This window comes from Mus pahari, chromosome 19, assembly GCF_900095145.1.
Source record: "Mus pahari chromosome 19, PAHARI_EIJ_v1.1, whole genome shotgun sequence".
Classification (NCBI taxonomy): Eukaryota; Metazoa; Chordata; class Mammalia; order Rodentia; family Muridae; genus Mus; species Mus pahari.
This window is the reverse complement of record NC_034608.1, coordinates 21,208,974-21,235,692: the sequence shown is the minus strand read 5'-3', so window position 1 is coordinate 21,235,692 and position 26,719 is coordinate 21,208,974. Positions and strand designations below refer to the sequence as shown.

General features: G+C 47.8%; 2 protein-coding genes across 6 annotated transcripts in view; both read left to right on the top strand.

Annotated features, from left to right (window-relative positions):
* Positions 1–9,920, top strand: part of Axl (AXL receptor tyrosine kinase) — a 31,554-nt gene extending 21,634 nt beyond the window's left edge. For 2 of the 3 annotated variants that reach the window (XM_021218804.1, XM_021218803.1), the window contains 7 exons: positions 261–338; positions 1,947–2,039; positions 2,397–2,518; positions 3,086–3,195; positions 4,941–5,100; positions 5,589–5,725; positions 7,384–9,920. In XM_021218804.1, coding sequence (XP_021074463.1) covers positions 261–338; positions 1,947–2,039; positions 2,397–2,518; positions 3,086–3,195; positions 4,941–5,100; positions 5,589–5,725; positions 7,384–7,735 — 1,052 coding nt within the window. In that variant the 3' untranslated portion in view covers positions 7,736–9,920. The remainder of the gene's footprint in view (positions 1–260; positions 339–1,946; positions 2,040–2,396; positions 2,519–3,085; positions 3,196–4,940; positions 5,101–5,588; positions 5,726–7,383) is intronic. The other variant, XM_021218802.1, reaches the window with a different exon arrangement.
* A 296-nt stretch (positions 9,921–10,216) lies between these two features.
* The window catches only part of Hnrnpul1 (heterogeneous nuclear ribonucleoprotein U like 1), a 35,450-nt gene continuing 18,947 nt past the window's right edge, over positions 10,217–26,719 (top strand). The window contains exons 1-7 of one of the 3 annotated variants that reach the window (XM_029531752.1): positions 10,217–10,271; positions 15,392–15,517; positions 17,802–17,955; positions 19,872–19,945; positions 21,053–21,192; positions 23,099–23,198; positions 25,397–25,509. In XM_029531752.1, the coding sequence (XP_029387612.1) occupies positions 15,397–15,517; positions 17,802–17,955; positions 19,872–19,945; positions 21,053–21,192; positions 23,099–23,198; positions 25,397–25,509 (702 nt within the window). In that variant the 5' untranslated portion in view covers positions 10,217–10,271; positions 15,392–15,396. Of the gene's footprint in view, positions 10,272–11,576; positions 12,094–15,391; positions 15,518–17,801; positions 17,956–19,871; positions 19,946–21,052; positions 21,193–23,098; positions 23,199–25,396; positions 25,510–26,719 lie in introns of those variants that run through there. The other 2 variants (XM_021218736.2, XM_021218737.2) reach the window with 2 other exon arrangements.

The following is a 26,719-nucleotide window of genomic DNA, read 5'->3' as shown; positions in this document are numbered from 1 at the left end:
CACATGCACACACACAGGCACATGTACACACACAGGCACATGCACACACACAGGCACATGCACACACACAGGCACATGCACACACACAGGCACATGCACACATACAGGCACATGCGCACACACACACACACACACACACACACACATGCACACACACAGGCACATAACCCACCCAAATGCCGAGATTCCTCTCTCCCCAGTTCTCAGCCAACTGCAGGCAACACTGCCCCCTGAGATGTCTTTTCTTCTTCCTGCCCCAGGAGAATTTGGCGCTGTGATGGAGGGCCAGCTCAATCAGGATGACTCCATCCTCAAGGTTGCTGTGAAGACCATGAAAAGTGAGTGTGTGGTCGTGTGCAAGCACACGTGCAGTAGCCCCGGTCCCTAACCCAAGCCTCTTCCCTATGCTCCGGAAAGTACCAGTGTTCCCAGTGAGAAAATGGAGCCTGTGCCAGACACTCGGAGAGGAGGACATTGCTATCACATTGAATGAAGGTTGGGGTAGCATGGTAACTGAAACAGCAAGACAAACAGATGAGCAACAACAGGAAGTCACTTCCACCTCTAGGCTGAAGGGCAGAGGGAGGAAGCTGTAGGCAGAGCCCATAGCCAGCAAGGAGCTGAGAACACAGAACCAAGGGCCTCCCAAGGGGGAGTTAGAAACCTGGCGAACATGTAACAGTTCCGAGGCAATGGAAGTGGAAGAGGGTGAGATATCCTGGCTTCTCTTTCACCTGCTGGCCTCCCACCGATGTCTGCCACTGACAGACTCTAGCAGGAAAGGGAACTTGGGAATGACTTTTCAAGGAGGGCAGGACAGAATGAGGCACAGCCGGCCACTCACGTTACCAGCTCTGACTTTACCTCTCCAAACCTTCCTCTCTTCCTTGGAAAAAAAACATTCACGAGGTCGCTATTTCTTAGGGCTATTATAAAACAAAGCACTAAGTGACAGTGGTGGCATGTAATGCATATTGTTAATGTATTACAACTATCTCATCAGAGAGGGTAAAGGCCAGTTAGTCGTTAAACAGCATAAGGAATCAAGGAGAAGTCCTTTTCATACAGGAAGGAAAGCCTAGCGGGGTTAGGCTAGGGCTGGAGGGCAGAGAGGAATGATGTTTTATGAATTTCGAGTTTTGGGGCTTGAGCTATGGAGCCATCAATGCAGCTGCATGTTCACTACTAAGCATCGTCTGTGTACTAGATTAAGCTGGTGTGTGTTTGTATTTGTTCATGAGTGTGTGTCTGCACACATGTGTATGTGTGTGTGGGCATGCGCACGTGTGTGTTTGTGCCTGTGAGTGGGGGTGAAAGTTGATTCTGGAGTCTCCAGAGCCTTGCACGTGTCAGACAAATACCCTCCCTCTGAGCTTCTGAGCTTTCTAACTTTCCACTGCTTTTTATTTTTTTTTTTTTTCATTTTAAGACAGCATCTCACAATGTATGTAAGACTGGCTTCCAAATCATAAACTAAATTGTTTCAAAAAACAAAAAAACAAAAAAAACCAAGTGGTTCAGTGGTAGAATGCTTGGTTAGAATCCCCCAGGGAGGGGCTGGGGGCGTGGCTCAGTGGTAGAATGTTTGGCTAGAATTTGCCATGGAGGGACTGAGAACGCAGCTCACCAATAGAGCTCTTGTCTAAACTCTCCCAGTGAGGGGACTGCATTGCATTTGCAAGACCCTGGGCTCTGCATAAACAAGCGAACAAGCTAGCACCATGTATACTGAGGGTAAAATAGCAATGTAAGTGAAACAGTGCATACGGCATCTTAAGGTCCAGTAATAACATTTGATGAATTTGGATGATGAGACGATGATGGTGATGATGATGATGGTGAAGAATGGCAGTAGACTGGAGGAGGGGGGGACGAAGAAATCCTCTCCCTCCTCCTTCCTCCCTCCCCCTTCCACCCTTGTCATTCACCTCCCTTTCTTCCCTAAGTTGCCATCTGTACAAGATCAGAGCTGGAGGATTTCCTGAGTGAAGCTGTCTGCATGAAGGAATTTGACCACCCCAACGTCATGAGGCTCATTGGTGAGGGAGGGGCATGTTCTCCCAGGCCCAGCCCAGAGCACAGAAAGATCAAACTTCCTGGCTCCCTACCCCCTTCTCCTTCAGGATCAGCAAGCTCCCCTTCTTTTGCTCCCTCAACTTGGAATGTGACCTCTGACCTGTTCCCAGAAATAGCTGAGGGTCCCCAGGAGGGCTCCGGAAACATCCCTGGGAAATGGCCTCTCTGAAACCTCATCCTTACCATCTACCTCCCCAACAATGTGGAGATTAGATTTGAGGGGGTGGGAAAGGGGGAGGCTGAGTCTGTCTGGGAGCGAAGTTGGGTTCCCCTCTTCTGCCTAGCCAGAATAACTGATCTTCCTGGGGTGGGGGGCTCAGGTGTCTGTTTCCAGGGCTCTGACCGAGAGGGTTTCCCAGAACCTGTGGTCATCTTGCCTTTCATGAAACACGGAGATCTACACAGTTTCCTCCTGTACTCCCGGCTCGGGGACCAGCCAGTGGTGAGGGGCGTTTACTCTTCTGGTCCATGAGTATTCACTGAACACTTAACCAGCTACGCAGGCGCCGAGAAGGACGAGAAGGACGGCTACGGCTGACCTCTAGCTGGCCCTCAAGGGGCCTGTATTGCAGGGGTGGACAAGGCAATAAATAAGTTAACAGGAATAAGCGAAAGTATTAAGTGCTGTGAAGGAAGTGCAGGAGAGAAGAACGATAAGGTGGCCTTGGAATTAATTGGGGTGGAGGGGAGGCCTGGCTGAAAGGGTGACCTTGAAGGAGACACTGAGGAGATTCTTCGAGAGATGCAAACAGGAAACAAATTCCTAACAAAGGCTTAGCATGGACCAGGGTCTGAAACCCAGGAAGGGGGCCCCTGACTCAGGTGGGTATCTAAGGCTAGAGCAATAGCCCAAATTGGAGAGGAGTAGGTTTTCTAGGACCCTGTAGCTATGGAAAAGGGTTAATGTTCTCAAAGCCATGGAAACCAGAGTAGATCCAGACACACACAGGGAGGGAAGGAGACCCTTTTTTGACTCTGACCACTTCTTCTCCTGGCCTTGGCCCTCCAGTTTCTGCCCACTCAGATGCTAGTGAAGTTCATGGCCGACATCGCCAGTGGTATGGAGTACCTGAGTACCAAGAGATTTATACACCGGGACCTGGCTGCCAGGAACTGCATGTGAGTGGCAAGCCCGCTGGAAGCCCCCCCTTCTGCAAGGAGCTTCTTCCCCACCCCCCCACCCCACCCCAGTTTCCCAGGATGAAAGGGAAACTGGAGCCTTTGTGTGTGGGTGGGGGGGGGGATTGGACCTCCAGACAGGGTTAGAAAGGTATGGCAGTCACCTTTTTGTGACTGACAAAATACCCGAGGGAAACAAGTGAAGAGGAAAGATTGATTTGGGCTCAGGGTTTCAGAGATTCCAGACCATGGGTCACCTGGCACCGTCTCAGTGGGCTCCTGGGAAGGTGTGGCATCATGACTGATAGAACGGAGTGGGGTATCACTGCTTACCATGTGGGAGCAGAAAAGCAGAGAGAGACATATACCCGTCAGAGGAGCCTTCCCAGTGCCCCACTTCCTCCAGCTAGACCCCATCCCCTCGCACTAACAACTCTGCTGTGAGCTTGTCAAGGGATAGATAGCATCTCACCAGGAGTCACCCCCTGGGGATTAAGCCTTCAGGGGACTGTTCCCCTTTGTGGGGTGACACTTTATATCCAAAGCACAAGAGAAGGCCAGCAAGGAGATGCTTGGGTGCTTTCTGGAGAAGCCCACACTGGGGTCTTTATTGTTGTTTATTTGGGTGCAGCCTGGGCTGTCCTGAAACTTGCCATGTAGACCAAGCTGGCCTTGTACTCACAGAGATCCTCCTGCCTCTGCCTCACGAGTGCTAAGGTAAAAGATGTGTACCGCCACACCTGGCCTTTCTTGGACTTCTTAAAGATATAGGTGCTGTCTGTATGGATGTGCTTGTGTAGTCATTGTCTGTGCCTGTCCTGGTCTGCACACACACATTGTGTAAGCTTTCGTTTGGTTTCTTTGTTGTTGGTTTTTTTCCTCCTTTGTTTGTTTTGTCTGGTTTGGCTTGATTTTTTTTTTTAAGATTTATTTTTATTTTATATGCATGGGTGTTTTGTTTAATACTTGTCTGCATTATGTGTGAGCAGTGCCAAGAAGGCCAAAAGAGGGCACCAGAGTTAAAGACAGTTGTGAGCTGCTGTGTGGGTGCTGGGAATCAAACCCAGGTTCTCTGCAACAACAAGTGCAATTAGCTGCTGAGCCATCTCTGCAGCCTCCAAAGTTTGATTTTTTTTTTTTTTTTTTTGAGACAGGGTCTCACCTAGCCCAGGATGGCATTGAACTTACTATATAGTGAAAGATGACCTTCAACTCCGACCCTTCTTTCTCTGCCTCTCAGGGGCTGATATAGGTACACACCATCATTCCGGGCTGTTTGTTTGTTTCCAAGTTCATGTCCCGGAACCCACAGCATTGGCTCACATCGGTTCACGTCGGCCTCCTGTTACTCCAGCCCCAAGGAGATCCTACACTTCGGATCTCCATGGGTACCCACACTTGCATGCACACCCGCAGGCAGGCACACACGTACACATAATTGAAACAATAAACATTTTTTAAATCCAAGAAAACAGAGCAGGGACTCTGGAGTTTCGAAAAGATCTCGAGGCTGATAAAAAGCCAAAGCTGAGAAAGCTTTTGGAAGCCCTTTGGTCCAGACTCACTGTAGCAAGAACTAGAAGTAAAGCATCTCCCTCTGGCACTGGGGTGAGGGTTCAGGAGTCGGATCCCCACCCTCAGCAGGTATGGGGTCAGGCAGGAGAGGGAGGCGCATCTGAGACCCAGCAGGCTTCTGGCAGAGATGAGCCGTGTCCTGACCTTTCCGCTTTCCCCAATCTGGGCAGGCTGAATGAGAACATGTCCGTGTGTGTGGCAGACTTTGGGCTCTCCAAGAAGATCTACAACGGGGATTACTACCGCCAAGGGCGCATTGCCAAGATGCCAGTCAAGTGGATTGCTATCGAGAGTCTGGCAGATCGAGTCTACACCAGCAAGAGCGATGTGGTATGTGTGCCCTGGCCAGCATGGGTGACAAGGCCTGAGAAGCTGAAGGGCTCACAGGAACCTGTGGGCTTCCTTACAAAGGTGTCTGTGAGGCCAGGACATGTTTGGAGAATGTACGAATAATATGTGTACAGGACTAGGACATAAATAGGCTCACTTGTTGCATGGTGGCAGTGTGGGTACTCAGGAAGCAGTGGTGACCAAATGTGTCATGGGATGTGTACAACAATGTGGGCATGAAGGGTGACATGTGACATCATGCAAATGTGTACACAGGTGTGCATATCTCCACATCCTACAAAGTCAGTTACTCTGTGTGTGTGTGTGTGTGTGTGTGTACCTGTGTCAAAATCTTCCTGTGCATACAGTGATACACCCATAGATGCCGCTGTCGACAAATGTCCATGTAAGTGTTGAGCACTTAACTCATGTTGGAGGTGTCTTTGTGTAGGAGAGATCCTCTTACCCTGCTTCCTCTACTCCGACAGTGGTCCTTCGGTGTGACAATGTGGGAGATCGCCACCCGAGGCCAAACTCCCTATCCAGGGGTGGAGAACAGTGAGATTTACGACTACCTGCGTCAAGGAAATCGCCTGAAACAGCCTGTGGACTGTCTGGACGGCCTGTGAGGACCTTTCGAACTCTCCTTAACCCCACCTCAGAATTTAATCCAAATTTAATTTACACACACAGAGCCCCCAACAACATCTCCAGTACTGACTGAATGTGCATGGAACCCCTCAGAATATTAAGGAACCCATTTGCCCCTCACCAGTGCTCTGAGCATGCCAGTGGGGTGGGAGTTTGCTAAAGGAACCTTTTTCCTCCCTGTTGGCTGTGTGGAAGGCAAGCTGGGTTAACCCCTTCCTGCCTCAGCCAGGTATTCTTAAGCAATGATCAACTGCATACAACCTTCCTGGATAGCCCTGGCCTTGGGACCCCTACCTCCCACTGTCCCTTACCTCTCATGTGCCTCAACACCCAGGGTCCTGTGCAGAACCCCCCACTCTGCTTTACTGACCTTCTCCAGACTGAGATCTCTGAGCTGCTAGCAGGAAACCTTTGCGGCATCACAGCGTGTAGAGAAAGGCGTGGTATTTAGCCCACACTTTGAGGTTAAGGAGAGAATGTTGCCTGGGGGGGGGGGTCAGATTCCCTGCACTTCCTTTGGGTACTCCAGGAGCCAAAGAGGATGAGATTAATAGCTAATCCTTTACTGAACTTACTGAAAGGCAGTGATAACAGAGTATTGACTCATTTGATCCCAACCACTGTCACCGTTATATACACAGACACTATGGTTATCCCCATTTTTGCCAATGAGAAAATTGAAGTCTTCCGGGAGGGCATATTATTTGCTGCTGTATGAGCTGCTGCATTCCAAAATCTAATCATTTAAACCCAACGTTTGTTTCATGGTGTCTGAAGATGAGCCTGAGAGTAGCCTAGTAGGGTGGTTCTGCTGCAGGTCTGTCACACGGTTATCAAGGCAGCAGCGGGGGGGGGGGGGAGATGCATGTGAACACTGAGGCTGGACAGCTGACTTCAAGGTGACAAGCTCATTCTGGGGATGATGGCGCACGCCTTTATTCTCAGCATCCGGGAGGCAGAGGCAGGCAGATCTCTTGAGTTCGAGATCAAGCTCATCTACAGAGCGAGTTCCAGGACAGCCAGGGCTATATGAAGAAACAAACAAACGGGACCTCTTCGTAGGGTGACTTGCTCTTCCTTACAAGATGATCTGAGAGAATGTGCAAGAGGTAGCTGTATTGCTTTTTATGACCTAGTCTTGGAAGTCACATGTGTGCCATGTGACTGCTAAGCCAGAAGCAAATCCCTCCACTCAGGGGGAGAGGCCTTGGTCTCAGCTTTTGAATGTCAAAGAATGTAAGGACACAGGAAAATCATATGACTTCTAGTTCATTCCATAGGTGTGCCTCACCCCCCTCCCCAATGTGCTTGGTAAATGGCAGCAAGGCCAGGCCTTGGTACAAGAGTCTGTTCTGTATGGCCACACTGGGAAGCTCTGCCCTGGCAAACTCTCATTAAAAACCACCCAAGACCCAGAGAGGTTTTCTGAGATCCTTCCTAGTTCCTGAGCTCCTGGCCCACCTCGGAAACTTTGCAATTCTCAAATCCCTGTAGACATCCCTAAGTTGCTGAGGCTCTCTCTAGTTCTCAGGTTCTCATTCTCACCTGAATGTCCTAAATCCTCCCCTTAACTTCTAGTATGCTCCCCTCTGAGCCCCTGCTCAGTCCGCCCCCTTTGCTTTCCCTCATTAGGTATGCCCTGATGTCCCGGTGCTGGGAGCTGAACCCTCGAGACCGGCCAAGTTTTGCAGAACTCCGGGAAGACTTGGAGAACACGTTGAAGGCTCTGCCCCCTGCTCAGGAGCCCGATGAAATCCTCTATGTCAACATGGATGAGGGCGGAAGCCATCTTGAACCCCGTGGTGCTGCTGGAGGAGCTGACCCCCCAGCCCAACCTGATCCTAAGGATTCCTGTAGCTGTCTCACTGCAGCTGATGTCCACTCAGCTGGACGCTATGTCCTTTGTCCTTCTACAGCCCCGGGACCCACTCTGTCTGCTGACAGAGGCTGCCCAGCACCTCCAGGGCAGGAGGACGGAGCCTGAGACAATCTTCCGCCTGGGACATCCTCTCAGGACCCAAACTAGGCACTGCCACTGGGGGAAAGCTCACCCCCACTCCGCCACTCCAGGCCTTCTCCCCAGCTGCAGAATGGCCTTCCCTCCCTTCTCAGATGCAGTCCATGCCTTATACACCCTATCCATAGCAAGAAGGGTTGGGCTGCAGTCTCAAGGGATCGTCTCACATCTTCCATCCCAGCGTTCTAGATTTTTAAGGTTTGAGTTTAGAGTTCAAAGTTCTCAAAGATGCTGAGTCTTTGATTCTATAGAGCCGAGATGCTTGTTTCCAGGTCTGCAGCGCTGTTGCTATAGACAGGCCCACTGCTCGAAGGCACTGAGATTCTATGGCTCTAGATTTCTCTGGTTCTATAATTCTTGGCAATGCCCCCGTGGTTTTAGGTTGCACAACTCTGAGATTCCAGGACCTAAGGCTTAATGGTTCTAGACTTTATTTTTCTGGAGCCCGGGTACCTGTCAGTGGAAGATTGTAGATTTTTAAATTCTAAAGATTCTAGGCACGAAGGTCCTAAGGCATACTGTTTCTCCAGTTTAACAGTTTAAGGTTCATGTTGGAATACTCCAGATCATAATGTTTCAAACTTTTATTTTTTTTAATTTCTAAGATCCCAGTGATGGTCAACTACAGATTCTGAAGCCTTATGACCATAGATTCTTTTATATAAAAATCCTATAGCTCAAGGAAATATGATTCTAGACTCTGAAATTCAAAAGCTTTAAGAGTCTCCAGACAGCGTTTCTAAGCTATGATGAGATGATAATCTAAAATTTGGTCCAAGGTTCTAGATTCTTAAGCTTTCACATCATATGCTCCCAAGATTCCAGATTATTAAACTCTAAAACTCTAACATTGGCCTGATCTTCTCAGGCCCTGTAATATGCTGTGGGTCCAAGTCACGGGTGCTCAGCATCTAAGTCATAAGAGGCTCCCAGTTAACTCTGACTAACGAGACACCAGAGTTCTAACCATTTCTAATGCTGGACACCTCTAGGTTCTGTGCTGCTTTTTGCCTTCCTAGCACATAATTAAATGTCCAAGAATACATACATCTAAAAATCTTAAGTCTCTAAGCACTATACCTTAAGAATCCAATGTTTTGAGTGTCTAAGATTCTACAGGTCCACAAGTCTAGAGTATTAGGTACAATTCCAAGGATGGAAGCTTGTAGCCATCCTAAGCACTTTCCCTCCTTAAGCACCTATGCTTCCTCCTCTCCCTTTGTGGGGTGCACCCCACCTTAAGCCTGTGCGATGCCCTGGGAGTGCCTCCTTTCCTCCAAGGGAAGGGTCGTCTCCCCTCCTTTTGGGCCATGCTGCCCCTTGAGCCAGCCCCCCCCCCCCCCGTGCCTGTTCTGAAGTGTGGACGCTGGTGCCTCCAGAGAGGCTCAGATCACATAAAACTTTTGTCAGTCACTATTCTGTTTCTGTGTCCATTCAACTGTGATATGGCCCCTCCCACTAGAGATCCAGTTTCCCCACTGTGAAAAGAAAGGCTCCTGTGTGTACCTGGAATCCCAACACCTGAGCAGCGAGAGGATGGGAAGTTAGTTGCAGGCCATCGTGGCTTACATAGAGGGACCCTAACCTCAATAAAAGAATAAGAAGAGTTTTGAAGGACACCTGGGAAGGTTTTCATTAGTGATAGTAGATATGAACCATGCACATAGACAAATATATACAACCGAGGAAAGTCTGACTCTCAGAAAGCCCTGAGGAATATCCCCCCCAGAGAGAGAGAGAGAGAAAGAGAGAGAGAGAGAGAGAGAGAGAGAGAGAGAGAGAGAGAGAGAGCCCACGGGGTCTTACACAAACATTCCAAAGTAACAGACATGTGAACTAGTGCACATGCTCCGGCAAACCTAGCCACAGATGCAAAGGCCCAGTTATTCACACACAGTAACAGAGACATATAAACCCACACTTGTAAATCCGCAAACGTCAGCAGGCAGGTACTCACCAGCAATAGGAAGAGCCTTTAGTAACTGAGACACAGAGCAGCATTACACACACTCAAGAATCCAACAAGGCGCACATAATCCCGGCGCTTCAGAGGTGTAAGCCGAAAGATCAAGAATTCAAGGTTGACCCTGATTGCACAGGGAGATGCAGGCCAGCCTGGGCTACATGAGACTGTCTTAATAAAGAAGAAAATAAATAAACATGCCCAGTCCTACTCCCAGACTAGTACAACAGATTCTCACACAGGCTAACTTCAGATTGTCGAGAAAAGATGGACCAGAACACTTCGATCCACAGATGCACAAAGATCGAGTCTTCACTTTTTCCTAGTCTGTGACTACTACTGTTGCAAGAACCCTATGCGGCGCCCCGTCGCCCCCCGGTGGTGGTTCCTGAGAACCGGGTACAGTTCAATCCGGGCCACAAAGTTTTTTTTTTTTTTTTTTTTTCTTTCAAAACACAAATCATTGTGGGCAGCTGGGAGGAGAGAGGAAGTCCGACGTGGGCGAGGGGCGGGGTGTCTGGACTGGAACCTCAGGCCCACGTGAGTGTCTGTCCTGGTGCTGAGTGGGTGCTGTGTGTCTAGGTTGCTGTGGTGTGTGCTTGTAGTGTGAACTGTCCTAGCTGAGCTTTGTCGCACGATGCTGCATGCTTGTGCCACACCTACACTGCCGTTTGAAGTCTTATCCTGAATTGATGCTTTTGGCCTGTCACGCCTATTCATTTATTGTGGGATGTTTGCGTGTGTCTAAATAGAAAGTGTTTGTGGCTTTTATTGGGCGTTAAGGCTATAGATGTCAGTGCACATTTGCGTTGTGCGTCTCGGTGTTATTTCACTAAATTTTTGTCTTCTGAGCAAAGGGCGACAGGTGTGTGGATTAACACAACCTGTCTTGTAATTACGGATTCTCCTGTGCGAATTGGTCAGTGTAGACACAGCAAGATTGAGGTTGAGCAACAACGGTTTCGAGGATTCGAGATGGAAAGCCGCGACCTTCTGCAGCTCTGTCCAGAGCGGGAAGGCGCTATGGTTGCGTGCAGAGAGTGGCTTGTCTAGTAACCATAGAGAAAGCGCCCTGGGAGGATGTGCTATCAAAGGGAGGGGTGCGATTTACCACCCAACTTTTCTCCCGTTAGCCTAGCCCCTGCTTTCAACCCTTCAGCGCTCTCCAGGACCAATTTTGTTGTTGTTGTTGTTTCTCATAAAGGCAACTGGGTTTCTAACAAACGATGAGCAACAACAGATCCACTTGATTTTCATTCCGTATTATACCCGGCCGTACGGAGAACTTGGCGAGGCAAGCCTCTCAAGAATGGCCAATCTCGTTAGCGTTTCTAGAGCGCTCAAGCTCTGGCAGGGGCGAAATATAACAGTAACTGCGATTGGCGAACAGGTTGTTTTGAAACCGCCCTAACGGCAAGGGGCGGGGCCTCGGTGAATTCATTCCCCTTCCGGTTCCCGAAAGGCAGCAGGAAAGACGAGGGTTGGCCGACCTCTTCCCGCCGCATTTGATTGGTTGTGGTGATTTTACCCGCTCGGCCTCCGCGTGAGATGAAGACCAGTTAGAATGTGTTTTACAGAGAGTCCGAGGGAAGCGCGCCTCGGAGAGGCCGGGCGGTCGTTCTGAGATCTCACTGCTAATTGCTCCGAGTCGTTACTCCCTTGCCTTCATTTGACTGGACCGCAGCGGGCGCGCGGGCGCCGCCCAATCAGCGCTTGCTCCGCCTCTCGCCTTTTCCCGCCCTCCGCTCCGGCCGCGACTTCAACGTAGGCTAACGCTTCCTCTTAGGCAGCTCCTGAGCCCGCTCACGGCCGTTCTTTTGAAAGCCACGCTGTGATTGGCTCGGTTCCCCGGGCCCGCGCCCGTTGCCCCCTGCGCTGACCAATTGAGACTCGTTTTACATCGTCCGGTACGGGCAAGGGGGAGGAGGCGGCGGCGGCCATCTTGAGCCGCCGCCATCGGAGTGGCCCCCCCCTTTTCCCCCTTCGCCTCCTGACAGGCAAGGTTTAGGGGGGACAGAGCCCTGGGAGGCCGGGCCAGGCTCGGGGGCCGCCCCGGGGGCCCGGGCCATGGATGTGCGTCGCCTGAAGGTGAACGAACTTCGCGAGGAGCTGCAGCGCCGCGGCCTGGACACTCGCGGCCTGAAGGCCGAGCTTGCTGAGCGGCTGCTGGCGGCGCTAGAGGCCGAGGAGCCCGAAGACGAACGGGAGCTCGAGGCTGACGACGATCCGGGGTTACCTGGGCACAACAACGAGGAGGTCGAGACCGAGGGGGGCTCCGAGCTGGAGGGGACCGCGCAGCCACCGCCGCCCGGGCTGCAGCCGCACCCGGAGCCCGGCGGCTATTCGGGGCCGGACGGACATTGTGAGAGTGCGCGGGGCGGGGGACCGGGGAGCCTGGAGTCCGGGCCGAGGACGGGCTGTGGGACGCGGGAGCTCGACTCCACAGAGATCCGGGAGATGGTCGGAGGATCCAGCGATCCTGCCTCCTGCCGTTGTAAAGGATCTGCGGCCGGGGCCTCGGGGCAGCCCGAGGGCGGATCCTGGCCTTCGGTGCAAGGAAAACCGTGTGGAGGGGGGATGGATTTTGTTTTAAGGCGACCAGGGTCCTAGCGGGCGGGCGGGGAGGACTTTATAGCCTGGGATTCGGAGACCGGAAACTGCTTTGGGGTTCTGTTTTGTGGCTTTGAGTTGGAAAAAGTCGGAAGAGCTAGACGTTTTAGGGAAAGGGGTGTCGGGGGGCGGCGTCTTGGAAAATGGGAGATTCTAGCCGAGCGTTGAGCTGACAGCTTGGATAGCCGTGGTATAAGTCCACGGTTTGGGCTGGGTCTCAAAAGCTGGATTTCCAAGTAGCGGAAGAATGGCCAAGGGTGCAGGACTGGGAGAATGTTAAAGGTAGACGATCTTGGATTTTCCTCACGGATGGGATAAGATCTGCTTAGTGCTGGGGGTGGACTGGCGCTTTGGACTGCCTAAGGGTGTCCAAGGCTGGGAAGTCTCCCAAAACATGGACTGAACGCTCCAGTGTTTGGCAGGTGGCCTTTTAGGAGGTAATGAAAGACCAGCGGAAGATTTGGAAACCCCTATCCCCAACTCCTACATTTCCTCGAGGTTACAGGGTCAACCTTAAGGGCAGGTACAACTTGTATGTTTGGTACTGGGAGATCTAGGCCATCTAGTTGCCTTCTAGAGGAGATTTGGGATCTAAATGGTGACAAGAAAGGACAGAATCTTCTCATGGACAAAGAAACTAGAGCGCCTAGAATTGGGAGGACTCATGATAGTACTCTGGTTTCCTGCCGAGTGGCCTTGTATTGTTAACTATGGGTAGTTTTTTAAACAGGAGTTGTGGGGAATGAGTTGGTAACTCTGTGGTGGGCAGAGGACCCTTGTGTGTGCCAGGGATCATGTGGCTGGTCTAGCAGGTGTGGGGGAGGGAAGTGTGGAGGGTATGAAAAAGAAAGGAAACCTGTTGCTTTGCCTGGGGGCCTCATGATGAAGCAGAGGGAGTATTCCTTTCCAAGAGAGGGCTCTTGAGTCCCCAGAAATAGTTACTTGTGTGCTCAGGGAGATGGGGTGCTCGGGGGATATTGGGGAACTTGATCCACCCAAAGTGTCTCTAGTTAGGATTGGCATCAAAGAGCAGTCCTCTGAGTGAAGGAGACCCTGGTATGAAAGGGAATCTGGAACCAGGCACTGTGGTGTCCAAGACTTAGAGTGTTTTTTTCTGAGAAGGCACTGTGGGACTTGGGACTAAACAGTAAAAAAAGGGAAAAAATGAGTCCTCAAAAGAGTCTTGAAATTGGCATCTGCTACTCACTTGTTCATAAGAAGTTGGATCCTGTAGAGGGGCCACCCTAGATGTAGAGTGTTAGGGATTGCCCATGTGCTGGCAAGTCTTCCACGGACAGTTCCCTGCTAAGAAGGGAGGAGTGGCCTGTGAATGTATCCAGAGCTGAGAAACCCTGGCAAGAAAGGCTTGTGAAAGAGCCGAGAGGATGCTGCCCTTAACCTTGCTTCTAGCAAAAGGGTCCTGGGAAAGAGAGTTGGATGCTTCAGAACCAACTGTAGACTTCAAATTATCATCCCCCCTCTGAACCTGGTCTCCTTGTAAAATGTGAATGGTAAGACTGTCCTCCTAGAGTTGATAGCCATGAGATTGTATGAACAAGGGCTTCATGCAAGGTTGCCTGTCTATAGGGGAATGTTGTAGAGAGTAGAAAAGGACCCCAGCCAGCAACATATCCTCTCTAGGGCAGCCTATCCCCTGGTAGGGGAAAGAACACAGGCTTTCTGGGGAAGACATTGTCCTGAGACTGGAGGAGGGAGAATAGTTTGAAGAGGCCTTGTGTTCCAGTTAAGGAAATCCTCTGTCCCTTGACATCATCATCATCATCATCACACACACACACACACCAACAAAATCATCTAAGCGCCTCCTTCAGGTTCCTTCTCTAGTACTTCCTTCATTCTTCGTAAACAGATACTGTATACTGCAAGCCACATGACTTCTTGCTTTCCTCCCTTTGGGCTGCACCTGGTTTGTGCCCAGATGTATTTGTCCTCTGAGAAAGAATCCAGTTAACAAGTGGCACAATAGTCTCCTTCCTTGTGGTTCTGCCTCACTGCTCCTGGCACAGCTTCTAGCAAGGCTCTGGAGGTACCCATCAGTATGCTTACCCCAGGGGCAGAGCTACATACTCTCCGTCCTAAGTTCATAACGTTCTCTCTTTGTTTCTGTTGTAATTCTGCTTCTGAGCTTCTCACATGAGACATTATTCTTCCCCAGGAATGTTCTCTGATCACCACGGAGCTTCTGACTATGTATCCTTCCAGTTGAGGCTTATCTGTTCCTTACTGGATCTTTCTTAGCTCTTGGTGTGCTTCACATAAAGTGCGATATATAATTTTATAGTGTAAGTGTCTGTCTTCCTAAACTTTAGTGGGGCAAGTTTATACTCACGTGTATCCCAAGGTCTGATGTGTGTATGACATGCATTGCATAAGTAGTTACTATTGCTGTTAACCCTCTTCACCACTTCCTGATCTGATAGAACACTTCTCCTAGCCAGTTCTAGCTACAGCTATTTGGGGACCTATTCGTTTTGTATACTGCATTGCCTATGCTAGTGATACATGCATGAGACCCTAGATTTCATCTACATCAAAGGCAGGGGCAGGCAGGAGTGTTTTAAGTCACAGATGAATGGGACTGTTCAGAGAGCTGGTTTCTGCTCCAAGTTTTGAAGACTGGGCCCTGAAGTCAACTCTAAGCAATATACTAAAGTAGAGACTAGTGTTAACAGCTCAGTGAAGTGCCTGGTACATCCTTAGAGTGGCTTCCATTTCTTTAAGTTTAAGCTCCATAAGGATGTACTGCTCAGAGAAATCAAGCCGGACTTACTTCTTTGACTCTACCATCTCTTTGAAACTGTAGAACTTCTTCCTCAGTCGATTTATTGTATAGTTGTGGATCTGCTTGCAGACTTTTGAGACACAGAGGACATAGCCTTAGGAAGCTGGGGACACCTATTACCTAAATAGGTTACCATTTGAAGGTGGACTTCTGACAATCTGAGTGAAGGTCGGTGTCTTGGTTACAAAGGTACTTTCAAATGCATTCATCCAACTGATTTTTTTTTTTTTCTTTTTTAAATCTTAAGATGTCATGGACAATATTACCAGACAGAACCAATTCTACGAGACACCAGTCATCAAGCAAGAAAATGAGTCAAGCTATGATAGGAGACCACTAGACATGGAGTCACAGCAGCAAGCATATCACCCAGGTAGGAAGGCTCCCATGCTTGCTGTCTTCTAAGACCTTGCATCTTGCTCGTGAGCAGTTCTTCTGGCCTTTGTCCTTCTGGCAAAGTTGGTTGGTTTGTTTGGGTTGCGATTTAGGTTTTTAATCTGTTTGGTGTTCAGGGTTTTATTTTTGTTTTGGTTTATTTTTGAGATAGCATCCTTACTAGGTTGTTCAAGTTAACCTTAAACTCAAAAAAGGAGCTGGGACTGGCTTTGTATTCCTGGTCCTTCTGCCTCCGTTTCCCTCCCAGGTCTGTTTGGTTCTGAAGACAGTAACACAGTCTGGATTTCGCTTGCCCTTCTAGGTGTCAGTGCTAGCGCCCTGGAGAGTTAGACCTAGGTGCTCATGCTTTAGCCTTAGAGTCTTACAGTGTGGGAGCCAAAAAGAGCTTTCTGAATTCAGTGTGGTGCTCCCTCTGTTCTGAAGAGTAGTGCTCCGGTCGACACTCATTGGAAGGGGTTCCATAGCCGGATACAGCTGGGAAGTGCAGCATAGCTGTACTGCCTGTCAGGGATTTATTGTTCATTCAAAGTTCAGAGAAGTGGGAGATTGAAACAAACCTTATACTGTATATTTAAACTCGGGATATCTAAAATGTGCCTATATTATTTCAGAACAGCGTGGGTTTTTTTTGGTTTTTTGGTTTGTTTTTTTTTTTGGTGGGGGGGGTATTGTTTTGGTTTTTCGAGACAGGGTTTCTCTGTATAGCCCTGGCTTTCCTGGAACTCACTCTAGACCAGGCTGGCCTCCAACTCAGAAATGCACCTGTCTCTGCCTACCAAGGGCTGGGATTAGAGGTGTGTGCCACCACTGCTCCGCAAGACCACAGTTTCTATAAGCAGGGAAACATACAAGTTCTCCTCTTCTTATGTGAGGGGGTGACTTGTCTGGTGGCAAAACTGAGGCTAAAACTCAAGAAACGGGCTAAGACCAATGTTGTTGATGCATGAGCTTCATTTCTTGCATGTAAATCTGATAGTTTAGGAGGAAAAGTCCTACTGTTGAAAATGGCTGAACCATAACTGTTAATGCTCCGTTCCTGGTATGGTGGTATTTTTAAAAAGAAGTTGATTTCTTTTGAGACAGGGTCTCACTATAGAGCCCAGCTGTTGTAGATCTTGGGATGCTCCTGCTTGAGTCTCCCGGATGCCTAGAGTACTCGTGTGCATCACCATTCCCAGCTCCAGTGCCTTTGCTCATGAGTCTAGTTGATCCTATCTAATGGCATTCTGCTTCATCCACAGAGTAAAATCCCCTGCTGGGTTGTGTGTGGAGGGGAGGCTAGGGAAACTGTAGATTTGTGTCAGATTCTGTCTTGTGAGGTCATTTGGCTGGTCATTGTTGTGGTTTTCTGTGCTGGTACCCAGCACCAGTGACTTCTTCTGAGTCTTAAACCATGAAGGCAGCCATCAAAATAACTGAACCCAATCTCTGCCCTGGAAAACCAGGAAAATTGACTCAGGGATTGGCTCCATGTGCCAAAGCTAGGGAGGAACTTGAAGCAAGCCCTGGGATGAGTAGATATGAGCGAGTCGCATTAGCAGTGGGTGGAGATGGTGCCCACTTAGCACCCTTTCAGAAAGTAGGGCAGCATGAGTCCATAGCTTGTTCTTTTTTGGTCATCTATTCACCGATCTGTCTGACTGGGGCTTTCTCAGGTCCCAGATGTTACCCACCATAACATCTTGTTCAATGTGGTGTGGTGAAGCAGGCTGCAAGAACCCTTCCCACTTGACCGATTGGGCTTTATAGGAAGTGACTGGAGCCAGAAGAGTTTGCTGTACTCGGTACTCTGCTGGCTTCACTTCTTCCCTCCCTTTGTCAGAGCGAAGCTCAGTCAGAATGAGGCATACAGGTTCTCTGGTATAGAAGTCAGGGTCGGGGGCACTTTAACTCTTGCTTCTCAGAGTTTACAGGACCTTTATAGTCTCTTAGGGCTCACTCCCTCTAGGTGTAGGCCAAGGTTACTGTCAGCATTCATGAGCATTCAGAGCATTAGCCAAAAACTGTTGTCGCACCTTTGGGTCATTTGAGGGATCTGTATTTAGTGTTGAAGGGCCCCATCTGAAGGAAGGGTGTTACCTGGCCAGCAGACTGTCACTCACACAGCCTCATATTCTGGCCTCCTTAGCTCACTCATAGGTCTCTTAGCTCAACCCTTCAGTGTAGTCCCAAGCCTGCCTGTATCATAAGGAGTAAAGGAGTCGAAGTGATAATGCAAGGGTTCCCCAGTGTCTTGACCATCCTGATTCGTCTGACAATAGAATTGAAGACAGAAATGAAGCAAGAAGCCCCACCCGGCTTCCTCCCCCCTGAAGCCTCACAGCTCAAGACAGACAGACCACAATTCCAGAATCGAAAGAGGCCCTTTGAAGAGAGTCGAGGCCGTGGGTACTTCGAGCACCGAGAGGACCGAAGGTGGGTACATGAGACAACAGTCACTTGTTCTCCTAAGTGAGAACTCAGTGAGTGGGGTGGAGTGGTGTTCTCTCTTCCCTGGTCTTCCTTCCTTACTGGCTGCCAGATTGAATTCCTCAGCTTCCTCCCATTCCTCCCTGCTTATTATCTGCAGAGCAAATGCCAGACTTAGGTTTAAGATGCCAGTCTGCATCTTCAGTCTTTTCCTTACTGCTTCTGGGCTATGCAGTATCTGTTCTGATGGGTTAGTTTTTTGTTTTTTGTTTTTCCTTTAAGACAAGGTATCACTATGTAATTCTAACTGGCCTGAAACTTGCTATGTCTACCAGGCTAGCTTTCAACTCATAAAAATACTCTTGCTTCAGCCTCTATTCCTGGCTAGTGCCCAATTCTTATTGGCCAGTCTGTATCCCTTAATTTGAATGCTACTTCCTGACCTTTCCCAGCACGGCCCCTCCTGCCCATTCACTCCTCATTCAGTCAGCATTCATGAGATGCCTTCACTGGTACTGACTCCTAAGGATATAGAGGCACAGTGCACAGTGGGCTTGCCTTCTGCTTTCCCGGTGTAGGGTTGAGATAGACTCTTACCCCAAGTAAAGCATAAGTTTATAGAGTGAACAAGGTAGAAGTTTTGGGAGCTCACAAAGAGTGGCTGCTTCTCTGGCCATTCTCCTTAGGACAAGCCCTCCCCTTCCTTTCCCTCTAGGCCCTACCCTACTCCTTCCTACTTCCCACCTTTGGCTCCTGTCCACAACCTTTTCCAGTCATGGAGTCTAGGAATAAGTAGTCCTGTGGTTCATTCGCGTACCATATTTAATTTCCTACCTGGTGAAGACTATCTCTAACTAGTTTATAATCTATGTAAGAAAAGGACTAGGGGCCTGGGTATAACTCAGTGGTGGAGCCCCTGCCTAAGCACATGTTAGGTTCTGGGTTCTACCCTACCATGGCAGAAGAAAAGAAAGAATATGGCTCTCATGAGACAGTAACTAAGATTAGGACAAGGAACCTACGTCAGATGGACTTGTTCCTCCTGCCACACAGCAAAGCAAAGGCCAGGAGCTGCTTGCTGGTGACAAGCAGAGGAGAAATATCAGCTCCCATTTGGAACTGTCAGGGAAAGTTTGCTAGGATACACTTCAGATGACTTTAATTCCAGCACCCAGGAGGCAAATCTCTGTGTCTTCAAGCCAACCAAGGTTATGTTGAGAAGCCCTGTCTTTAAAAATAAATAAACAAACTAATCCTGGACCAGTAGGGCTGGAAGGGGACTTCCCTAAAGTGTCACCTGCTGTAAAGAGTGTCAGCAACATCCAAGCTGAGTGCCAGGTGTTGGGCTCACTCAACCTTTGTCTGTTACTCCTGTACAGCAGAAATCAATGAGTTAACAAAATGCCTTTTTTTTTTTTTTTTTTTTAAAGTGTTGTAGAAAGATACCTTGTTCATAATTAAGGACACTTTAAAGAGAGCAAGAGGCTGAAAAAGTGGGTCATTTCATATCCTTTCAGATAGAGGATTTTAAGAAGCCTAATACATGGGTACATTTCAGTTACTTCAGTTTGCAGTTTGTCCAGACCCTTGCCATTAATGTTCCAGCTTGAGTTCTCTGGCTTCCCCTGAGCAATAATCACTCAGTGAGGGCCGCAGTTCAGAGTGCAGAGAGTCTTAGGCTGTGAGAGAGGACTGTCTGAAAAGGATCCTTGAATGATTCTAGTGCTCTTCTTTAACAAGTAGTCCATTTGTCCTTTTTATATGCTGAGAGCTAATGCTTACTGCCCTTGGCAAGTATTTGGTAACCCTGGGAAAAATGGTACTCCAGAAAGCTGTTGGGAGTCACTTGTACATTTCAGCAGAAACTTTATTCATTTGCACTCTTCCATCTGTTGCATGACTGACCCCTCTTTTCAACACAGGGGCCGTTCTCCTCAGCCTCCTGCTGAAGAGGATGAAGATGACTTTGATGATACCCTTGTTGCCATTGACACATGTGAGTGCTGAAAGGACCCATCTGATTCTGCCTTCTTCTGACCTCTGTCATTCCTTTCTAGCACCATCTAGAGCAAGCCCAGCAATGCTCTGGAGCCAGGGCACTGGTGTGGAGACAGGCCTACTCCTAAGCTAGTTGTGGGGCCCTAGGCAAGCTGTTCTGCTTCTCCTTGCTTCTTTACAAAGGAAAGTAATGCTGCCTCCCTACCTCCAGATGTCCAGCAAGATTCCCAAGACAAGGTTGCAAAAGAAATATGAAAACCTGTGCCGCGCTGTGCACAGGGGGCTTGTCTCTAGTCAGGGGAATCTGAGTACTGCTGGAGAAACTTAACTCTTTGACAACCAGCTTGCCAATTTCCTTTAGCTGCTCACGTTCCTAGTGAAACCAATGCCACTTTGTCCTTTGAGACACTGGCCTGTTATCTGTCCTCCAGTGCATGAGTGACTTCACCTTGACTGTACATCTGACCACCCAGGAATTATTATGGAGGACCTCGACTACTGAAGTCAGTCTGTGTGGTAGAGCCATTGAGTCTGTTTTCACATATACCCAGAAGTCTACCTTGGCTCTTAAGAACAGTGTATTTTATTAACACATCAAATGTTTCTTTATGTAGCTCATGTTTATAGATCGCTGGCTGTGTGTTTTGGTGAGAGATGAAGACAGACAATTTCTCTTCTCAAAAACTACTAAGACAGCTAACCATTTCTGAAAGTGTTGGGTAGCAGTGGCCCACAAGCCAACACTAAATGCTGATGTATTGACAGTGAATTTCAGCTTGCCAAGAAATGAGAGCACCTTGTGGGCAGGGTGGTCAAGAAAGGATTCCCCAAAGTTGTGACTGGCTCTTTCTGAATGCCAGGTGTGGGTCAGGTCAGATATTCATACCAGAGCTGGGAACAGAAATGTGCTCTTAAGCAGTCAGCACTGAGGGTGCTAGGGCGCTCTCAGTATCCTGAAATCTCAGTTTGAGGGCTATTAAACCTCTCTCTAGGTTGTGACATGTTACCTTCAAAGGTATTTACTACAGTTCTGAGGGACTTCTGAAGCCTATCCTTGAACCCCACACATCAGCCAATTGTCTGGGGTTTTTTTTTTTCTTCACAGATAACTGTGATCTGCACTTCAAAGTGGCCCGAGACCGGAGTAGTGGCTATCCATTGACGATTGAGGGCTTTGCATACCTGTGGTCAGGAGCCCGCGCCAGCTATGGGGTCAGAAGGGGGCGTGTGTGTTTTGAAATGAAGGTGAGTGGGAGAGATAGACAAGAAAGACAGAAATCAAGTCTATCCTTTGTAGTAGCCTGTCACCAGCCAGCCACCTTGATCAAAGCTGTGACTGCAAGTGATTGGTTTGAATTTAGACGATGTTCAAGCAGACGAAAGTATGATGAACTGTCATGGTCTAACTGTCTCAGAAAAGTAGGACAATTGTATTCTTTTCTGTAGTGAGATTTGCAGCAAGTAGTACAGCGCCTAACAGTGATGTTTATAAAATGGGCAAAGGGATTGTCTCAAAGAACAGACTCTAGGGAAATGGCTTAGCAAGTCAAGGCATTTGCAGTCACAGCTGACAACCTGCATTCAATCTTCCTGGCCACGTGGTGGAAAGAGCGGATCAATTCCCGAAAGTTGTGCTCTTGACAACAAGCACACAGCCATGTATAACTATGTAAGTGTAGTTCAAAAAGGAGTGGGCTCAGATACCACTGCTTTAAAGGGAAGCTAGAAGGGAGCTGGATGAAGAGCTGCCCACATTGCCCATTACCAGATAGAGTTCCATGTTAGGGTATGAAAACAGTGCATGTTTGTGTGAAGCAAGAATTCAGTTTGCAGGGTGTAGGATTAAAAGACAGAAGTTACTAGCGTGTCTTTTCTGTGAGCCCCTCTTCCCCATGGTCACATATATGTTAACAGTTTTGGGCTATGGGTATAATGCATGGGGGAAGTGCATGTTTAAGGAAGTAAGTCCCCAGCATTGGGGATAAAAATTCTTGTGTGTTGTTTGTATATCCAAACTTATTTATGATAGTATCTATAGAGTCCTTCACTCACAGCCAGTGCTGAGCTTTTCATGTGGATTATCTCCATTAATTCTCACAGTGTTAACATGAAATAAATATTCTCACACCCCCAGCCTCGAGGTGCAGTGGGCACAGGTTCATTTTACTGACTGACACCATCAACTGAAGACACAGCGTTTAAAGTACCAGTTAAAGAAATACTGTCAAACTGTATGGCCTTGTTATTTCACAGATATAGATACATGAAAAATGTCTGAAAGCCAGTAGAATGTGGTATTTTCCTAAAGCTACAAACCAGTTCTAGTAGACGGGTATCAGGTAGACATACAGAGTATGGGATTAAAAAGCAGACAGTGTCCTGTGCTCTGTCCCTAGCCTTTCCACTTAAAGGAAGTTTTGGGGAGAGCAGGGCAACACAGGTGTTAAGGATGCTTTCATTCCCCCTTCTGTTACTTTATGTGGTGCTTCAACATTTCCCATACTCTTACCTTAGTCCTGCCTCATCCTTTTAATTTGTTTTGTGGTGGCCTGATTGTACCATGATGTACCTGGTTCCTTATTAATGGTTTTCTCCCTGGCTTTTATAAAAAGAACGCAGTGTTCAGTGTCCTTTTAAGCTTATATTTACATACTTGAACCCCTGGGGTGATCTAGAGGTACTTGGTTACAAAGCATGTGCACTTAAACTCTCCTGTTTTTATGATGCTGTGGACCCAGCCTCATGCCTGCTTTGCAACTGCTTTCTTCAGTGAAAGTTTATTTCCTGCAACAAGTATTGAAACTGCAAAGAGGGGTTGTATTTGGGAGGCCCTGCCATCACAAAAGGCTCTTGGGAGCTACTTGAGCTCCTGTTCTAGCAACCAAGTCATCTTTTATATCTGTCTATCCATCCATCCTATCTAGGCAAGATCTCACTGGCCTAGGCTGCCCTCAGCCTCACTGTAACTTGAGCTGGCCTCGAATTGTGGCAATCTTGCTGTTGCTGCCTCCTCGGTGCTGAGATTACAGGCATGAACCACCATTCCAGCTCCATCACTGTTAAGTGCCTGATACACTTACTTCCTACATTGCCTCATAACCCACCAGCTTTAAGAGAATCGATCCTTAGCATTCTTGTGTTCTGTTGTCAGATCAATGAGGAAATCTCCGTGAAGCACCTTCCATCTACAGAGCCCGACCCCCACGTTGTCCGTATTGGCTGGTCCTTGGACTCTTGCAGCACTCAGCTAGGTAAGATGAGGTCAGCCGGGCTGGAGAGATGGCTCAGAGGTTAAGAGCACTGACTGTGCTCCCAGAGGTCCTGAGTTCAAATCCCAGCAACCACATGGTGGCTCACAACCATCTGTAATGGGATCCGATGCCCTCTTCTTGTGCGTCTGAAGACAGCTACAGTGTACTCATATACATAAAATAAATTAAAAAAAAAAAACGGATGAGGTCAACCAGGCAGTCCTCATTAGAGAGTGATAGCCCCTGACCCTGGATTCTCAGAACTCCTAAGTTGCTCTTCTCAGTATCGATTCAACACACACCTACTGGGGAGATGGGGGCCGGTGCGCCTGTTAATTTCATGTTACTGCCTGGCTTTAGGCAGACTAAATTCAACTGAAACCTGTTGGAAACAACTCTTTCTGGATTTTTTTTTCCCAGAGTTAATTCTTCAACTTTGTCTTTTACCAGAGAGTCCAAAGTTCTCTTTGAGAACTGTTCCCTTTATTTGAAACCATTTCTACCCTCACACCATACTGAAATGAACTTGTAAGCCCTGCTCTTTATAGTTTTCTGTCCAGAATAGAACCTAGAGTGAAAGCGGAAGAAGCAGGGGCTGCCAGGCCCAGTGACCATCTTTTTCACGTTGCTTTTGGTTTGTATGCATGCTCAAAAGGGGTCATGTTGTGAACTTTTATGTACTCTGGTTTCTTTTAATATATAATGGGTCAAATTTTGGAAATAAGTGTGGTTTCTTGGCCAATGCATAATTTTTCTATTTTGTATCAATTTCCATTTTTTTGTTCTGTGGTAGGTGCTGGGCGTAGAGCCCAGGGCCTCACAAAAGCTAGGCAGTTAGTTGTTCTGCCACTGACCACATCCCCAACCCTATTGTATTTATTTAACAAGTTTCCTTTTGTGGCTTGTTTAAATTAATTTCATGGTTTTGCTTGAGTTCCTATTGTAATTACTTCACAACTTTAGAAAATCCTATGTGAGGTTAATCCTCAGCGTCACACACAGGATGATACAGCAGGCCAGAAGGCTGGTAAGGGCCAGTGAGAGGGCTCAGCCAGTAAGAGCACTTGGTACCCAGGCCCTAGGAAGACCTGTGTCAGTAAAAATGGAAGAAGAGAACTAACTGCAAGGTTGTCATCCGACCTCTCTGTACATGCCCACTCTCACAAAATAATAACTGCTACTTTTTATTTTTATATGTAGTAGCATTCTTTAAGAATCATGTGTACAGGGCAGCACTGGCTATTCTTCCAGAGGACCAAAGTTCAATTCCCAGCACCCATGTGTCAGCTCACAACTGGGTAATTCTAAGTTTTAGGGGATCTGGCACTTTACAGTCATATATACAGGAAAAACCCCAATGTACATAAAAAAAATTAAAAAAAAAAAAAAAGAATCATGTGAATCCTTAAACAAAAAAGTGCTTGCTGTTCTTACAGAGGACGCAGGTTTGGTTCCCAGCCTCTATACCAGGCAGCTCACAAACACCTGTAACCTAGAATTTGAGAGGATCTGGTGCCCTCCAGCTTCCAGGCACCTGTAACCAGAAGGCACACATAAATTCAGGCATGCACACGTACACATAGGTCAAAATGTCTAAAAGTCTTTAAAAGAAGAGTTCAGGAGTGGTGGCACACACTTGAAATCCCAGCTCCTGGGGCGTGGAGGCAGAAAGATAAGAGTTTGAAGATAGATCTGGCTCTTTAATGAGTTTGAAGCTAGCTGGGGCAACGTGAGATCCAATCTCAACAAAATATAAAGAAAAAGAATCATAGACAAAATATAAAGAAAAAGAATCTTAGACCAGAGCCAAGGCAATGATAAATTCCTCAGTCCTGGCTATAACAAGGAGGTTGAGAATGGTAGGCCAGCCTGAGCATTCTGCAAGACCTAGTCTAAAAAAAACAGGCCATCTCATTTTATCTTTTTCTTAGTTTTGAAATACTAAATACTGTGGCCAGGCACAGTGTCATATACCTTTAATCCCAGTAATTGGGAGGCAGAGGCAGGTGGACTTCTGTGAGTTTGAGGCCTGCCTGGTCTACAAAGTAAGTTCCAGGCCAACAAGGGCTACACAGTGAGACTTGTCTCAAAACAAAACAGTAAAGAAAATGACTTTGTCTTCAGATTTAAAGTATATGGCAGCTTGAAGGTGTTAAGTCAGTCCATCAAAGATTTAACCTGCCTGTGCCTTCCTTCAGGTGAAGAGCCTTTTTCCTATGGTTATGGAGGCACAGGGAAGAAGTCTACCAATAGCCGCTTTGAAAACTACGGAGACAAATTTGCTGAGAACGATGTGATTGGCTGCTTTGCGGTGAGTGCTGGCAGCCTGTGGGAATTGGCAGGCCAGGTGCCTGACTGTAGACTTTTTTAGGATACCTGTATCCTTTGTCTACATTCATTCAGCCACTATCTCCATGTGTTATTGTCTCTTCTATAGGTTGATAGTGTCTCCTCCAGAGTAGGAATTATTGATTTGTGTGAGATTCTGCCATCCTTGTCATTATGCAGAACTGACTGATGGTATCGTGAGATTTGGGGACTTAAGTCTACCAATTCCTTCTGTCTGTGGTTACCAAATGACATTTTTCTAATCAAACTTAGGAAACAACCACTGTGCTTTCAAAAGACATTGTGTTAGCTTTTGGGCCCCGTTGGCCACCTTATCCTCCAAACTAATTTTTTTTAACCTGACCTTAGTAGAGCTGACATCCCATCATGCACTACCTTCTAGACTAGCAGAAGCATAAGGTGGGAGGTGCCTGTGCTGCTGCATTAGTTCTGGAGAACACTGAGCATCAATCACTGGCTCTGGGCCCGGACTTGCTGAGCTCAGTTCTTGCTCTGAGGCTCACAGCCCCAGACAACTTCCTTGTCAGTCTCCTTTATACTTTGCCCTTACCTCTTTTGTTCTTACCCTTTACAAGCACTTAGAATGTTAGGTGGCACATAGTAGCACCCCTTCGTACAGTTAGTATTGGTGATACAATCAGCCATGCAAACTGTGTCATGAGGCCCCAGAGGAAAGAACAGCCCAAAGGATTCGTCCTCAGTCTCTTCTCTTCTGCCCCTACTTGTTCACATAACTCCTTTTTTAAAAGTTCCTTTTTTTTTTTTTTTTATCTTGGAAAATGACTTCAAACTTAGAGACACTGGGGGAGCAGCTCAGCTGATAGAGTGCTTGTTGAGCACACAGTGCCCTGGGTTTGGTCTGTGTCGTCACATGAGACTGGCTCTCAGAAAGCAGAGACAGGAGGGCCATAACTTCAAGGACATTCTCGGTTACATAGTTTAAGATTAGCCTAGGCTATGTGAAACTCAAAAACAAATCAATAAAAATTTTTAAAAAGAAAGTAAAAACACAAAGGACCCCACCAACCCCCCAAAAAACTTTAGAAAAATAAGAATAAAGAATCTTCAGTACCAGCCGGGCGTGGTGGTGCACGCCTTTAATCCCAGCACTCAGGAGGCAGAGGCAGGCGGATTTCTGAGTTCGAGGCCAGCCTGGTTTACAGAGTGAGTTC